This window comes from Bubalus kerabau, chromosome 6 (assembly GCF_029407905.1).
Source record: "Bubalus kerabau isolate K-KA32 ecotype Philippines breed swamp buffalo chromosome 6, PCC_UOA_SB_1v2, whole genome shotgun sequence".
In the NCBI taxonomy this organism is placed as follows: domain Eukaryota; kingdom Metazoa; phylum Chordata; class Mammalia; order Artiodactyla; family Bovidae; genus Bubalus; species Bubalus kerabau.
The window spans coordinates 111,091,546-111,107,540 of record NC_073629.1 but is presented as its reverse complement, the minus strand read 5'-3'; the positions used below and the strand labels follow the sequence as shown (position 1 = coordinate 111,107,540).

General features: G+C 37.6%; 1 protein-coding gene across 8 annotated transcripts in view; it reads left to right on the top strand.

Annotated features, from left to right (window-relative positions):
* Positions 1-15,995, top strand: part of ZMYM4 (zinc finger MYM-type containing 4) — a 160,407-nt gene that overhangs the window by 12,548 nt on the left and 131,864 nt on the right. The window contains exon 2 of one of the 8 annotated variants that reach the window (XM_055586433.1): positions 344-387. The exons of the other annotated variants lie outside the window; for them this stretch is intronic. Coding sequence (XP_055442408.1) covers positions 355-387 — 33 coding nt within the window. The 5' untranslated portion in view covers positions 344-354. The remainder of the gene's footprint in view (positions 1-343; positions 388-15,995) is intronic. 8 annotated transcript variants of the gene reach the window in all.

Genomic DNA, 15,995 nt, shown 5'->3' with positions numbered 1-15,995 from the left:
ATCTAATTGACATACCAGATTGTAGAAGTTTAAGGTATACAGTATAAGGATTTGACTCACATACATCATGAAATGATTATCATAGTAAGTTTAGTGAACATCCATCATCTCATACAGACTTAGAAAAAAAGTTTTTTCTTGTAATGAGAATTCTTAGGGCTTATTAACAATTTCCATGTGTAATATACAGCAGTGTTAATTTTATTTATCATGTTGTATATTCATTGTGGTTTTGATGTTTTTTCCAAGTATAATTTACAGTATTCAGTTGTACAGTAGGGTGATTATACACACAAACATATATATATGTATACATTCTTTTTCATATTCTTTTCTAATACAGGTTATTACAAGATGTTGACTATAGTTCCCTGTGCCGTTCAGCAGGTACTTGTTGTTTATCCATTTTTATATACAGTACTGTGTATCTGTTAATCCCAGATTCCTAATTTATTCCTCATTGTTTGTGTGTTTGTTGTTGTTGTTGTTTTGGCTGCCCTGCATGGCTTGTGGGATTTTAGTTCCCCAGCCAGGGACTGGGATTGAACCTGGCCCTCAGCAGTGAAAGCATTGAGTGTTGAACACTGGACCCCTAGGGAAGTCCCTGTTTTGATTACTGTAGTTTGTAAGAAGTTTGAAATTGGAAGGTACAAGTCCTCCAGCTTTGCTTTTTTTTCTAGATTGTTTTGTCTTTACTTGGGGTTTTTTAAAATTCATAAGAAGTTTAGGATTTTTGTTGATTTCTGCAGTAAGTGCCATTGGAATTTTTATAGGTATTTGATTCAGTCTGTGAAACTCCTGAGTAGTATGTTTCATCCCAGCACTATTAAATGTTGTGAATCACTGAACATGGGATGTCTTCCAGTTTATTTAGGTCTTCTTTAATTTCTTTCAGCAATGTTTTATACACGTCCCTCAATGTGTAAGTTTTATACCTTCTTTGCTATAATATCAGTCAGAGTAATAGACCACACAGATAGAATGAAGGGAAAAAGCATGATAATCTTTGTTGATGTAGGGGGAAAAAAGCATTTGAAAAGATCCAACACCCTTTTATAAAAACACTCAAGAAACTAGGAATAGAAGGAAACTTTCTCAATATGATAAAGTCTATATATGAAAAATCATAGCTAACATCATTTTTGATGATGAAAGACTGAAAAAATTTCCCCTCAGAGTAGGAATAAGACAGCGATGCCCTTTTTGGGCATTTCTGTTCAATGTGGTATATGAAGTTTTAGCCAAAGCGTTTAGGCAAGAAAGAAATAAAAGATCCTAATTGAAAAGAAAGAAGTAAAACTATATTTACAGAGGATATGACCTTGTATGTAGAAGCCTGTAAAAATCCTCCTCCTCCCCAAAAATCAAGCCCTCTGAGAAATTAAAGTTCAGGATACAAAAAATAAATAACTTAGTTTTATTTCTATATACTGTCAATGAACAACCCCAAAAGGAAATTAAAAAAATGATTTCGTTTATATTATAATCAAAAAGAATAAAATACTTGTATTTATCCTTTTGACTAATTCCAGTAGTCCTCGAGTCTCCCCTTTTGGCCAAAAAGATGTTCCTAGGCTCATTGGCTCATCTTGTATATTACCACTTCAGACTTGGAATTAACTCCAAGTGGGAAATGGTAGTTTATAGACCATAGACTGAACTCAGGTAAGTCTTTTGACTTTGGAGTTTTTTTGAGATGGTATCAGCTGAATATTTCCCATTCACTCCTCAGTCACACCTATGCTTTTCCTTCTGTTTTACCACTTAAATTCTCTTTAAAATCACTGAAATGACCTAATAATCACCAAGTCTAATGGATGCTTTTTCAGAACTTGCCTTTTTTGATCATTGTTAAACATCTGACCCTATTACCCATTCTTTTCTTGAAACTTCTCCCTTAGGTATAAGATGGCATTCTCGTGGTTCTTCTCTTGAATTGATTCTTTTCAGTCATCTCTGACTCTTTTTTTGCTTGCCCAGTAGGTCTTGTTCCCCCAGCTGCATTTTTCTTGGGTAATTCCTTCTACAGTGATTTTAGCCATTACCCATTAAATACATTATGTGATTTCCTTCCTTTGTGTCTCTGTTGTCTCTAAAATTCAAAATCAGTGTTTCCAAATGTGAGCTTTGACTCACATTTTGATGTCTTGTGAGTATTGCTAACTCAGTATACCTAAAATGGAATTCTCTATATCCTTGACAGGTACTTAATCTTCCAAATAGTGCCCTATTCCTTCTGAACCTGTTTTTCTTCCTATATTATCACCCAACTTAGAGACTTCTGAGTCATCTTGCTTATTCCCTTTCCCTTATCAATCCAGTTTAAATTGGTAAATCTTGTTGAGATTATCTGAAATGATTTTTAAAACTTCAGTGCTACTGCCAACACCCTAGTTCTAGTACTTAAAATGCTTTGTCTTTTTGCTTTCTATGCCTTTACGATTCTTGTTTTCCCTTTCTGTAATCTACTGTTTGCTATTCCCCATTCATTTTATACACTGGAGACTGAAGTATCTTTAGAAATGAAAATCTGTTCATCTATAAGGTAACATGTTGACTCCCTCACTATTTAATTCCCTTAGATACTCTTTGAATTCTCTCCCTGTGGCAAGAGGCAGGTTGCTTCACAGCTCTTACTCTTATCCTGGAAATTTTCCTTTCCTTCATGGGAGAGTTTCTTTCTGGTTGTCTTTGCTGCTATTATGTTACCTTGGTGGGGGTTCTGCTTGGGCTCTGCAACCCAAATATGGAAACAAAATCTTAGCTTAATTCCACCCAATACAGCTGAGACCAGGCTGTGATTTTTTACACAGGACTATTAAAAAAGTTTGCTTTTAACTTTTAATAGAGAATGAGATGGCTGGATGGCATCACTGAGGCAATTAACATTTATTTGGGCTAACTTCGGGAGGTGGTGAAGGACAGGGAGGCCTGGTGTGCTGTAGGTCATGGGGTCTCACAGAGTTGGACACAACTGGGTGACTGAACAACAACAGTTAAAAGTTTAGCATAGTAGGAGGGAATTCGAAAACAAATATAGCTGGCTTTTACATAGGCTGATCTAGGAGAAATGGGCAACATTTACCTACTAAGCCTTCAGCTTATTGTCTAGTGAATAGAGGATGTCTTCTCTTTGCAACCTGGAAGCAGTTTGAGATCTGAGGGAAAGAACTTATTCCTCTCTCCTTTCTTCTGAGGATCTAGCATCCTGACCTGTAATTTCTTGTTTTTTGGCTGACTAACATTGGGACTGGTTCACTTCAGGAGATTCAGTCTCCTTTCTGCAGAGATGTAGTGTTATGTTAGTCTCTGACTACAATAGAGCAAACAGACCAACATTTGTGTAAGACAGATTGGCTTATTCAACATATATATAGGATGTGTCACACAGCCATGGAGTTTCAGAGTTGGACACGACTGAGCCACTGAACTGAACACATGGTTCTAGGTGCTGGAGAAACAGTAATGAACAAGAAAGACAAGGTTCATGCTGGTGGTGGGGGTGCAAGACAGAAAATAAGAAATAGATAAAATAGTTTCAGGTAGTGAAGAAAATAAGAGAGCATAAGATAATATGATAGTGAGTAATTGGGGTGGAAACAAACAAGATTAGATATTTCTCTGAGAAGCCAGCTTGTGGTTTTTAAATAAGATCTCTTAAAAAGGTTCCTTTAATTCCTGTGTATAGGGTGATCTTCAGGGAGCACAATGGGAAAGAGGATGAATTAGGAGGCTCTCGGTGTAATTTTTGTGTAAAGGTAACCATTGTTTGAGGAAGGTAGAGATGGTGAGAATTGGTTGTAATACATTTTGGAGATGGAGTCAGTACAACTTGTGGATTGATTGAATAAGGAAATAAGACTGCAGACCTCTGGGTTTTCACCTGGATGGGCTAGATATTTCATGGCACCATAAACTGAGATGGGAAAATGGAAAAGAATACACATAGTAATGAGGATAAGGGAAGTGAAATGAAGTGAAAGTTGCTCAGTTGTATGACTCTTTGCGACCCCATGGACTATATAGCCTGTCATGCTCCTCTGTCTGTGGAATTCTCCAGGCCAGAATACTGGAGTGGGTAGCCGTTTCCTTCTGCAGGGATCTTCCCAACCCAGGGATCGAACCCAGGTCTCCCACATTGCAGGTGGATTCTTTGCTGTCTGAACCAGCAGGGAAGCCCTGGAGGTTTTACCAAGATAGGAAGAAACTATTATTTCCTTACATTAGATTACTGGTCTAAATTGCTTGTGATTAGTATATAAGAGCTTCACTGTAAAGTATACATCAGAGTCTCAACTTTGGTATTGTTGAGGTTTTGAACCAGGTAATGTGTATGGGGTAGAGCGAGTTGCCCTGTGTATTTTGGATGTTTAGCAGTATACCTGCTCTTTACCAACTGCATGCCAGTAGCACTGACTCCCCATTGTGAGAACTGAAAATACCTCCAGGCGTGGCCAGGTGTCTCCTGAAGGGCATGATTGCCCCTCGTTGAGTACCACGGCTCTAGATATAGCCTAAAGACCTATCAAATGGTTCCAACTACTTCTCATTCCGTCCTCTTATATAAATTCTGTCAATACAGCTATGTTGATTGACATGCTACTTTTCTTGCTTTTGTGCCTTTTAAAAAAATTATGTTTTATTCAGCCATAATTGTTTCCTGATTTTTTAACCTAAATTTTTATCCTGAGCACTGCTTCTGTTATTAAAAACATGCTTGTAAACATAACTTTAATGGCTTTAAAATGATAATATTTTAAAGTTGTAATACTTTATAACTTTAAAATTTTTTAAATTGTAATAATCTGTGGTATAGATAGACGATAATGTGGGAATATCCTCCAATTCTTAGGTTGTTTAAAATCTTTTCCTGTTAAAAGTGAGGCTAAACTGGCTGGATGAAGCACAAGCTGGAATCAAGATTGCCGGGAGAAATATCAACAACCTCAGATATGCAGATGACACCACCCTCATGGCAGAAAGCAAAGAAGAACTAAAGAGCCTCTTGATGAAAGTACAAGAGGAGAGTGAAAAAGTTGGCTTAAAACTCAACATTCAGAAAACTAAGATCATGGCCTCTGGTCCCATCACTTCATGGCAAATAGATGGGGAAACAGTGGAAACAGTGAGAGACTACTTTTGGGGGTGCCAAAATCACTGCAGATAGTGACTGCAGCCATGAAATTAAAAGACGCTTGCTCCTTGGAAGAAAAGCTATGACCAACCTAGACAGCTTATTAAAAACCAGAGACATTACTTTGCTAGCAAAGGTCCCTCTAGTCAAGGCTATGGTTTTTCCAGTGGTCATGTATGGATGTGAGAGTTGGACTGTGAAGAAACCTGAGCGCTGAAGAATTGATGCTTTTGAACTGTGGTGTTGGGGAGGACTCTTGAGAGTCCCTTGGACTATGAGGAGATCCAACCAGTTCATCCTAAAGGCAATCAGTGCTGAATAATCATTAGAAGGAGTGATGCTCAAGCTGAAACTCCAATACGTTGGCCACCTGATGCAAAGAACTGACTCATTGGAAAAGACCCTGATGCTGAGAAAGATTGAATGCAGGTGGAGAAGGGGACAACAGAGGATGAGATGGTTGGATGGCATCACTGACGCAATGGACATGAGTTTGAGCAAGCTCCGGGAGTTGGTGATGGACTGGAAGGCCTGGCGTGCTGCAGCCCATGGTGTCACAAAGAGTCAGACAGGACTGAGCGACTGAACTGAAACTGGCTAAACTGGTTGGGGGATGTTGGGACCAGTGAGTGATAGCCAAGGGTTTGAGGTTTCCTTCTGAGATAAGAAAAATATTCTAAAATCGATTGTGGTCATGGTTATGTAACTCTGAGTATACTACACTCATTGGGTTGTGTACTTTAGATGTGTGATGTGAATTATATGGCATCTCATTGAAGTTGTTATAGAAAAATGTTTAAAGCAAACAGCCTTCTGTGTAACTTTTTACAAGTTTTTTTTTTAACTATTTTATTTTTGGTTGTGATGGGTCTTTGTTGGTCACAGGTTTTCTCTAGTTGCAGCAGGTGGGGTCTGCTCTTCATTGTGGTGCACCGCTTTCTCATTGAGGTGGCTTCTCTTTTTTCGGAGAACAGGCTCTCAGCACATGGGCTTCAGTAGTTGGGGCACAGAGGCTTAGTTGCTGTGTGGCATGTGGAATCTTTCTAGACCAGAGATAGAGCCTGTGTTCCCTGCATCGGCAGGCAGGCTCTTATCCACTGTACCACCAGGGAAGTCTGATTGTGTGTAACTTTTGTCTGTAACTCTAGAAGTGAAACTACTGATTCAAGGCATGTGAAAAATATATTTACGGTTTATTGAGGTATTCTATATGGAGTAACATTTATCCCTTTTACTGTACAGAACATTCTGTAACTTACTGAACTACCAACAGAGTCAAGATCCAGAACAGTTCCATCAACCCCCAAACCCTCATGTCCCTTACAGCCAGCCTTTCCCCTACCTCTGCCCTGATCCGTTTTCTCTTCCACAATTCTGCATTTTCAGAAAATCATATAAATAACATCATACAGTATGCAGCCTTATGAATTTTGTTTTTTTTTACTTAGCATAATGCATTTGAAATTTATCCATATTGTTGCATGTGTCAGCAGTTCCTTTTTATTGGTGACTAACATTCCTTTTTGTGGATGTACCAAAATCTATCAACTTGCCAGTTGAAAAACAATTGTATTGTTTCTAGTTTTTGGTGATTATGAGTAAAGTCATAATAAATATTTGCCTATAATATTTTTTATTATTTGGCTTTTTTATTTATTTATTTTTATTATTTGGCTTTTATTATTTTATTATTTGGCTTTTTAATTTATTTTTTATTATTTGGTTTTTTATTTGGCTGCCCTGGTCTTTGTTGTGGTGTGCTGACTTCTCTAGTCGTGCATGCAGGCTTCTCTTTGTGTAGTGTGGGCTTCTTGTGTTGTGGAGCTCAGGCTCTAGAGTGCGTGGAGTTAATTGCACCATGGCATGTGAGATCTTAGTTCTTCAACCATGTCCCCTGAATTGGAAGATGGATTCTTAACCACTGGACCACCAGGAAGGTCCCTGCCTATAGATTTTTTTCTTTTCCTAAGCACTATATTATTGCAGGGATATACTATAACACTTTGCTCTTTCAAAAAAAGTTTAAAGCAAAGTATCCAAATGGGGAAAAACCCTTCATTTTCAAGAAGGAATTAATGACGAAAAAGCTTATTACGTTGGGTGTAATTTCTTTATACTTGTTCATAATGAACAATGAATTTGAGGCAGTTTATGAAAAGATGTATGGGGAGAAAAGATTAAAAGAAATAAGAACCATAGTAGGAAAATTCTAATGTGATTGATGAGAGAATATGGTTAGGTATGTATGTGCCATTATTAACTGGAGCAAACATTACTGAATCTGCTAAAAAAAACCAGTATCTTCTAGCACTGATTCTAAAAGTAATTTCAGATGTGAATCTTCAGTAGGAGACACTGAGTTAAGGAACAATAACATCTCCTTTTCAACAGGAAACAACAGTCTGAACTTCTTGCTTATAGGTTTTTGTATACACATACATTTTCATTTCCTTTGGGTAAATAATTAGGTGTGGGATTGCTGGGTCATATATGTTTTCTTATGTTGCATTTTAAGAGTTATTTTTGTATTTTTGATATAAATCTTTTACTTGATATGTGTTTTGGAAATATTTTTTCCTAGTCTGTGGTTCAACTTCATATTCTTAAGTATTTTTCAAAGAGTAAAAATTGAGATTGAAGTGGGTGAATACACACACAGACACAAATTTAATTTTGTGGGAATAAGCACGTAGATCATGTCAAAGGACCCAATAGAAAACATCATGATGTATTTCTTTTTTTTTGTTTCAAAAAAAGCAACTTGTTATTGAATTATAGTTGATTTACAGTGGTATGTTAGTTTCAGGTGTATGGCAGATTGACTCAGTTATACATGTATTTATTTTTTTCATATTTCTTTTCCATTATAGTTAATTACAAGATACTGAACATAGTTTCATGTGTCATACAATAAGTCTTTGTTGTTTATTTAATATAGAGAAGTGTGTCTCTGTTAATCCTACATTGCTAATTTATCGTTCCTCCCTTTTCCTCTTTGGTAACCATAAACTTGTTTTCTATGTCTGTGAGTCTATTTCTGTTTTGTAAATAAGTTCATCTGTATCATTTTTTCAGATTCCACATGTAAGTTTGTAGATCATTCATATTGCTGTAAATGACATTATTTCATTCTGTTTTATGTCTGAGTAATATTCCTTTATATATTTTCATATACACACACACACACACACACACACAGGCGCGCGTGCACACATATCGCATCTGGTTTCTGCATTCATCTGTCAGTGGACATTTAGGTTAATTCCCTGTGTTTATGTCGAAGAGTGTTCAGCCTGTGTCTTCCTCTAGAAGTTTATAGTATCCCATCTTATATGTAGGTCTTGAATCCATTTTGAGTTTATTTTGTGTATAGTGTTAGGGAATGTTCTGATTTCACTCTTTTACATGTAGCTGTCCAGTTTTCCCAGCATTACTTGTTGAAGAGGCTGTCTTTTCTCCACAGTACATCCTTGCCTCCTCTGTCATAGATTTGTCGGACATAAGCGTATGAGTATATTTCTGGGCCTTCTGTCCTCTTCCATTGATCTAGTGTCTGGTTTGGTAATTTTAGTTTGATTACTGTAGCTTTGTAATATAGCCTGAAGTTAGGGAGTCTGATTCCTTCAGCTTTATTCTTCGTTCTCAAGATTGTTATGGCTATTCAGGATCTTTTGTGTTTCCATACAAAACTTAAAATGATTTGTTCTAGTTCTGTGAAAAATGCCATGGTAGTTTGATAGGGATTGCATTGAATCTGTAGATTGCCTTGGGTAGTATGGTTATTTTTAACTATTGATTTTTCCCATCCAAGAACACAGTATATCTTTCCATTTGTGTTGACTTCAATGTCTCTCATCAGTGTTTTACAGTTTTTGGAGTACAAGCTTTTTGCCTCCTGAGGTAGATTTATTCCTAGGTATTTTATTGTTTTTTATGCAGTGGTAAGCAGGATTGTTTCTTTAATTTCTGTTTTTGATAATTTGTTGTTAGTGTGTAGAAATGTAAAAGGCTTCTGTATGTTAATTTTGTATTTGGTAACTTTACCAAATTCACCGATGAGTTCTAGTAGTTTTCTGGTGGCATCTCTAGGATTTTCTGTCTATACTATTATGTTATCTGCAGACATTGACAGTTGTAGTTCTTCCTTCCCATTCGGATTCCTTTGTTTTTCTTTTCTGAGGCTGTGGCTAGGACTTTCCAAACTGTTGAATAACAGTGGTGAAAGTGTCCTTCCTTGTCTTGTTTCTGGTCTTGGAAGGAATGCTTTGAACTTTCCATCGTTGAGTGTGATGTTAGCCATGGGTTTGTCATATGTGACCTTTATTATGTTGAGATATGTTCCCTCTGTGCCTGCTTTCTAGAGAGTTATTTTCAATGGATATTGAGTTCTATCAGAAGCATTTTCTGCATCTATTGAGATGATTCTGTGGTTTTTATTCTTTAGTTTGTTAATATGATGTATCATATTGATCTTTGGATATTGAAAAATCCTTGCTTTCCTGGGATAAATCGCACTTTATTATGATGTATGATCCTTTTAATGTATTGTTGGGTTTGGATTGCTAGTATTTTGTTGAGGATTTTTGTATCTGTTGTTCATCAGTGATAAGTTCAGTTCAGTTGCTCAGTTCTCTCTGACTCTTTGCGACCCCATGGACTGAAGGATGCCAGGTTTCCCTGGCCATCACCAACTCCCAGAGCTTGCTCAAACTCATGTCCATTGAGTCGGTGATGCTATCCAACCATCTCATCTTCTGTTGTCCCCTTCTCCTGCCTTCAATCTTTCCCAGCATCAGGATGTTTTATAATGAGTCAGTTCTTTGCATCAGGTGGCCAAAGTATTGGAGTTTCAGTCAGCATCATTCCTTCCAATGAATATCAGGGCTGATTTTATTTTAGGATTGACTGGTTTGATCTCCTTGCAGTCCAAAGGACTCTGAGGAGTCTTCTCCAACACCATAGTTCAAAAGCATCAATTCTTTGGTGCTCAGCTTTCTTTAGAGTCCACTCTGACATCCATACATGACTATTGGAAAAAACATAACTTTGACCGTATGGACCTTTGTTGGCAAAGTAATGTCTCTGCTTTTTAATATGCTGTCTATGTTGGCCATAGCTTTTCCTCCAAGCAGCAAGTGCCTTTTAATTTCATGGCTGCGGTCACCATCTACAGTGATTCTGGAGCCCAAAGAAATAAAGTCTGTCACTGTTTCCATTGTTTCCCCGTCTGTTTGCCATGAAGTAATGGGACTGGATGCTGTGAACTTCGTTTTTTGAATATCGAGTTTTAAGCCAGCTTTTTCCCTCTCCTCTTTGACTTTCATCAGGAGGCCCTTTAGTTCTTCTTCGCTTTCTGCCATGAGGGTGGTGTCATCTGCATATCTGAGGTTATTGATATTTCTCCCAGCAATCTTGATTCGAGCTTGTGCTTCATCTAGCCTGGCATTTCTCATGATGTACTCTGTATATAATTTAAATAAGCAGGGTGACAGCATACAGCATTGACGTACTCCTTTCCCAATTTGCAACCAGTGTATTGTTCCATGTCTGGTTTTAACTGTTGCTTCTTGACCTGCATGCAGATTTCTCAGGAGGCAGGTAAGGTGGTTTGGTATTCCCATCTCTTGAAGAGCTTTCACAGTTTGTTGTGATCCACACAGTCAAAGGCTTTGGCATAGTCAATAAAGCAGAAGTAGATGTTTTTCTGGAATTCTCTTGCTTTTTCTGTGATCCAGTGGATGTTGGCAATTTGATCTATGGTTCCTTTGCCTTTTCTAACTCCAGCTTGAACATCTGGAAGTTCTCAGTTGAACCCTAGCTTGGAGATTATCATCAGTGATACTGCCTGCTGTTGGCAGAGGTGTTCCTTCCTCTGCAATAAAAAGCAGTAGAGAAGATAAATGAAATTAAAAGCTAGTTCTTCGAAAAGATAGACAAAATTGTTTAACGGTTACCCAGACTCATCAAGAAAAAATGGGAGAGAGCTCAAATCAGTAAAACCAGATGAAAAAGGTGAAGTTAGAACTGACTCCACAGAAATACAAAGGGTCGTAAGAGACTACTGTGAACAGCTGCTGCTGCTGCTAAGTCGCTTCAGTCGTGTCCAACTCTGCGACCCCATAGACAGCAGCCCACCAGGCTTTCCCATCCCTGGGATTCTCCAGGCAAGAACACCAGAGTGGGTTGCCATTTCCTTTTCCAATGCACAAAGTGAAAAGTGAAAGCGAAGTCGTGCCCGACTGTGAGCAACCCCATGGACTGCAGCCCATCAGGCTCCTCCGTCCATGGGATTTTCCAGGCAAGAGTACTGGAGTGGGTTGCCATTGCCTTCTCCAACTGTGAACAGCAGTATGCCAATAAAGTGGACAACCTAGAAAAAGTGGACAAATTGTTAGAAAGATACAATCTCCTAAGACTGAAACAGTAAGAAATAGAAAATATGAACAAACCAGTTATCAGTACTGAAACTGAATCAGTAATTTAAAACAAACAAGTCCAGGATCAGATGGCTTCACTGGTGAATTCTACTAAACATTTAGAGAAGAGTTAACATCTGTTCTTCTCAAAGTCTTTTAAAAAATTTCAGAGGAAGGAACATTTCTGAAGTCATTTTATGAGCCCACCATCACCCTTATACTCAAAGCAGACACATTTATCACAAAAAAACAAAATTCCAGACTAATATCACTGATGAGCATAGATGCAAAATAGTCTTCAACAAAATACTAGTAAACTGAATCCAACAATATATTTGAGAGATCATATACACTGATCAAGTGGGATTTATCTCATGGATATAAGTATTTTTCAATATCCAGAAATCAATCAATGTAATATACCACATTTACAAATTGAAGAATAAAAACCATGGTGTATTTTTCAGAATCCCCTGAAGGAATTCACCACCCCCCTCCCCCTTTACAATACACAAATACCCATCCAGTTTCTGTCTGTCCCAGACCTTTTGAAGTAGAATATGGGGGAGAAAGTGGAAGATTGCAGAATAGGAACCATTGGCAGTAGAATTTGGCCCTGGTCCTTAGCAGTAACAACAGTTTGTGTTTCCTTATGGATAAAATGGAAATAAAGACACTCTTAACTCTGTTAGTAGGTTTCAGTAGGTTAGTGCACATGGAATACATTAGTTGGTGATTTCTAAAAGCAAAGGGAAAGAGTAAGAGCCAAAGATCTTGTCATGGAAGGCTTTCAAATCATTGCCAGAAACTGGTAGTGAACATTACTCTTTTCTTCCTTTCCATTTCTGTGTGGTGCTTGAATTATTTAAGAAGCAAATGTTTGTTCAGTTTTTCTCTGGTTCAGTCCATTTATTCTCCTGAAATTGACTATGTTGTTTTCAGAAGTTCTTGAATTCTAATATAGCATAGTAAATTTTTTGCTTTTTTATATGCTTTTCATATGAAAAGTTGAAATGGTCCACTAAAGATAGTTTAAAAAAATATGCATGTTTACTGACCTTCAGTTATTCTTCATGCTTGATGTCTTAACATATGTATTGGAGAAGTAAATGCTTTTTTTACTGTAATTTTTATATATGAAAAATAATTTCACTTTAATTGAAAGAGTATTCAACCATGATAAAAAGGAAAAAAGGGTCCTCTGCCTGTTACCAAAAGAAGATGTGCTTTGTTTTGTTGCCATTTGTTGGATGAAAGGAGTAAAGAAAGGCCCCCAAATAGTTATTTTTCAGTTCAGTTAATTTCAGTCTCTCAGTCGTGTCCGACTCTTTGTGACACCATGGACTGCAGCACACCAGGCTTCGCTGTCCATCACCAACTCCTGGAGCTTATTCAAGATCATGTCCATCGAGTTGGTGATGCCCTCCAACCATCTCATCCTCTGTCGTCCCCTTTTCCTCCTGCCTTCAATCTTTCCCAGCATCAGGGTCTTTCCATTGAGTCAGTTCTTCGCATCAGGTGGCCAAAGTATTGGAGTTTCAGCTTCTGCATCAGCCCTTCCAATGAATATTCAGGACTGGTTTCCTTCATGATGAATGGTTGGCTCTCCTTGTAGAGAGTCAAGGGATTCTGAAGAATCTTCTCCAACACCACAGTTCAAAAACATCAATTCTTTGGTGCTCAGTTTTCTTTATAATCCAACTATCACATCTGTACATGACCACTGGAAAAACCATAGCTTTACCTAGGCAAACCTTTGTTGGCAAGTAATGTCTCTGCTTTTTAATATGCTGCTGAGGTTGTTCATAGCTTTTCTTCCAAGGAGCAAGCATCTTTTAATTTCATGGCTGCAGTCACCATCTTCAGTGATTTTGGAGCCCAAAAAGATAAAGTCTGACACTGTTTTCCACTGTTTCCCCATCTATTTCCCATGAAGTGATGGGACCGGATGCCATGATCTTCATTTTCTGAATGTTGAGCTTTAAGCCAACTTTATCACTCTTCTCTTTCACTTTCATCAAGAGGCTTTTTAGTTCTTATTCGCTTTGTGCCATAAGGGTGATGTCATCTACATATCTGAGGTTACTGATATTTCTCCCGCAGTCTTGATTCCAGCTTGGGCTTCTCCCAGCCCAGCGTTTCTCATGATGTACTCTGCATATAAGTTAAATAAGCAGGGTGACAGTATACAGCCTTGACGTACTCCTTTCCTGATCTGCAACCAGTCTGTTGTTCCATGTCGGGTTCTGACTATTGCTTCTTGACCTGCATACAGATTTCTCAGGAGGTAGTAAGGTGGTCAGTATTCCCATCTCTTTAAGAATTTTCCACAGATTGTTGTGACCCAAACAGTCAAAGGCTTTGGTGTAGTCAATGAAGTAGATGTTTTTCTGGAACTCTCTTGCTTTTTTGATGATCCAAAGGATGTTGGCAATTTGATCTCTGGTTCCTCTGCCTTTTCTAAATCCAGTTTGAGCATCTGGAAGTTCATAGTTCATGTACTGTTGAAGCCTGGCTTGGAGAATTTTGAGCATTACTTTGCTAGTGTGTGAAATGAGTGCAATTGTATGGTAGTTTGAGCATTCTTTGGCATTGCCTTTCTTTGGGATGGGAATGAAAAGAAACCTTTTCCAGTCCTGTGGCCACTGTTGAGTTTTCCAAATTTGCTGGCATATTGAGTGCAGCAGTTTGACAGTATCATCTTTTAGGATTTGAAATTGCTCAACTGGAATTCCTTCACCTCCGCTAGTTTTATTCGTAGTGATGTTTCCTAAGGCCCACTTGACTTCGCATTCCGGGATGCCTGGTTCTAGGTGAGTAATCACGCCATCCTGGTTATCTGGGTCATGAAAATATTTTTTTGTATAGTTCTGTGTATTCTTGCCACCTTGTCTTAATATCTTCTGCTTCTGTTAGGTCCATACCATTTCTGTCCTTTATTGTGCCCATCTTTGCATGAAATGTTCCCTTGGTATCTAATTTTCTTGAAGAGATCTCTAGTCTTTCCCATTTTATTGTTTTCCTCTATTTCTTTGCATTGATCACTGAGGAAGGGTTTCTTATCTCTCCTTGTTGTTGTTTGGAACTCTGCATTCAAATGCATAATATCTTTCCTTTTCTCCTTTGCCTTTTGTGTCTTGTCTTTTCTTAGCTATTTGTAAGGCCTCCTCAGACAACCATTTTGTCTTTTTGCATTCTTTTCTCTTGGGGATGTTCTTGATCACTGCCTCCTGTACAAATGGTTTGTTAAAAGAAAAAGTGGCTTGTTTAGTGTGAGGAATACAACTTTTAAGAGATTTCTACTTGATTACTACTTTGCTTAACCTTTGTTATGAAAATTTTCGAACATAAATGTGAGTAGATAAACTAATGCTCATGTATTCATCATTCATCTTTTTAAAGATTCATCAACTTTTTGCCTCATTTTTCATCTATTCTTCCCACATTTCTTTCCCTATAATAGACATGTGTGTGTATGTGTGTGTGTGTGTATATATAAAGTGTTTATTTGGCTACACCAGGTCTTAGTTGCAGCACACAGGATCTTTGATATTCATTGTGGGCATGTGGAATCTAATTACCCAACCAGGGATCAAACCTGGGCCTCCTGCATTCAGAGCGTGGAGTCTTAGCCATTGGACCACCAGGGAAGCCCCTCCCTGTCATATTTTAAAGCAAATCCTGGACATACGTCTTTTTACCTATTAATACATAAAATATGTATCTCTGAAAGATGAGTCTCTTTTTTACAAAAAGTAAGCCATAAATACCATTATCACACTTAACAAAATCATTAGTAATTTTTCAGTTTCACTTAATACCCTGTTCAACTGTTGAAACTGTTTCAGAAAGTTAGTAGCTAAAATAAGATTTGTGTGTTGCTAAAACAAAGTCTGTGGGTTGTTGTGTCTTTTCAGCCTCTTTTCATCAGTAAATCTTCCCTCATTAAAAAAAAAAGCCATTTATTTTTAGAAGATACTGTTTGATTTATTGTACAGCATTTCCTACATTCTGTGTTTTGCTGGTTATATCCTGGTGTCATTGAACACATTCCTCGATCCCTTGTGTTCCCTGTAAGCTGTTAGAAGTATGATTAGATTCACGCTTAATTTTTTTTTTTTTTTTTGCAAAGACTTCTTCATAGGTGGTCCTGTGTTCTTACTATGACACCAGCAACGGTAGCACATCACTATTCGTGATGTTCATCCTAGGTCAGGTGATATCAGCCTAATCCATATATTAAAAAGTTCTCCTTCAGTTTTGATCTAATGCTTTTATCATTCGTTGATTAGTTCTTGATTCACTATTTAATTCGTAGTTATAAAATGATAGTTTCCTGATTCTTTTATTTCTGCAGTATCTGTTAACTGTAATAGTTCCTTATCAGTTAACTCTCTTGTTTTCTTATTGCTTTGAAATATTGTCAATGCAGGAAAGACAAGATA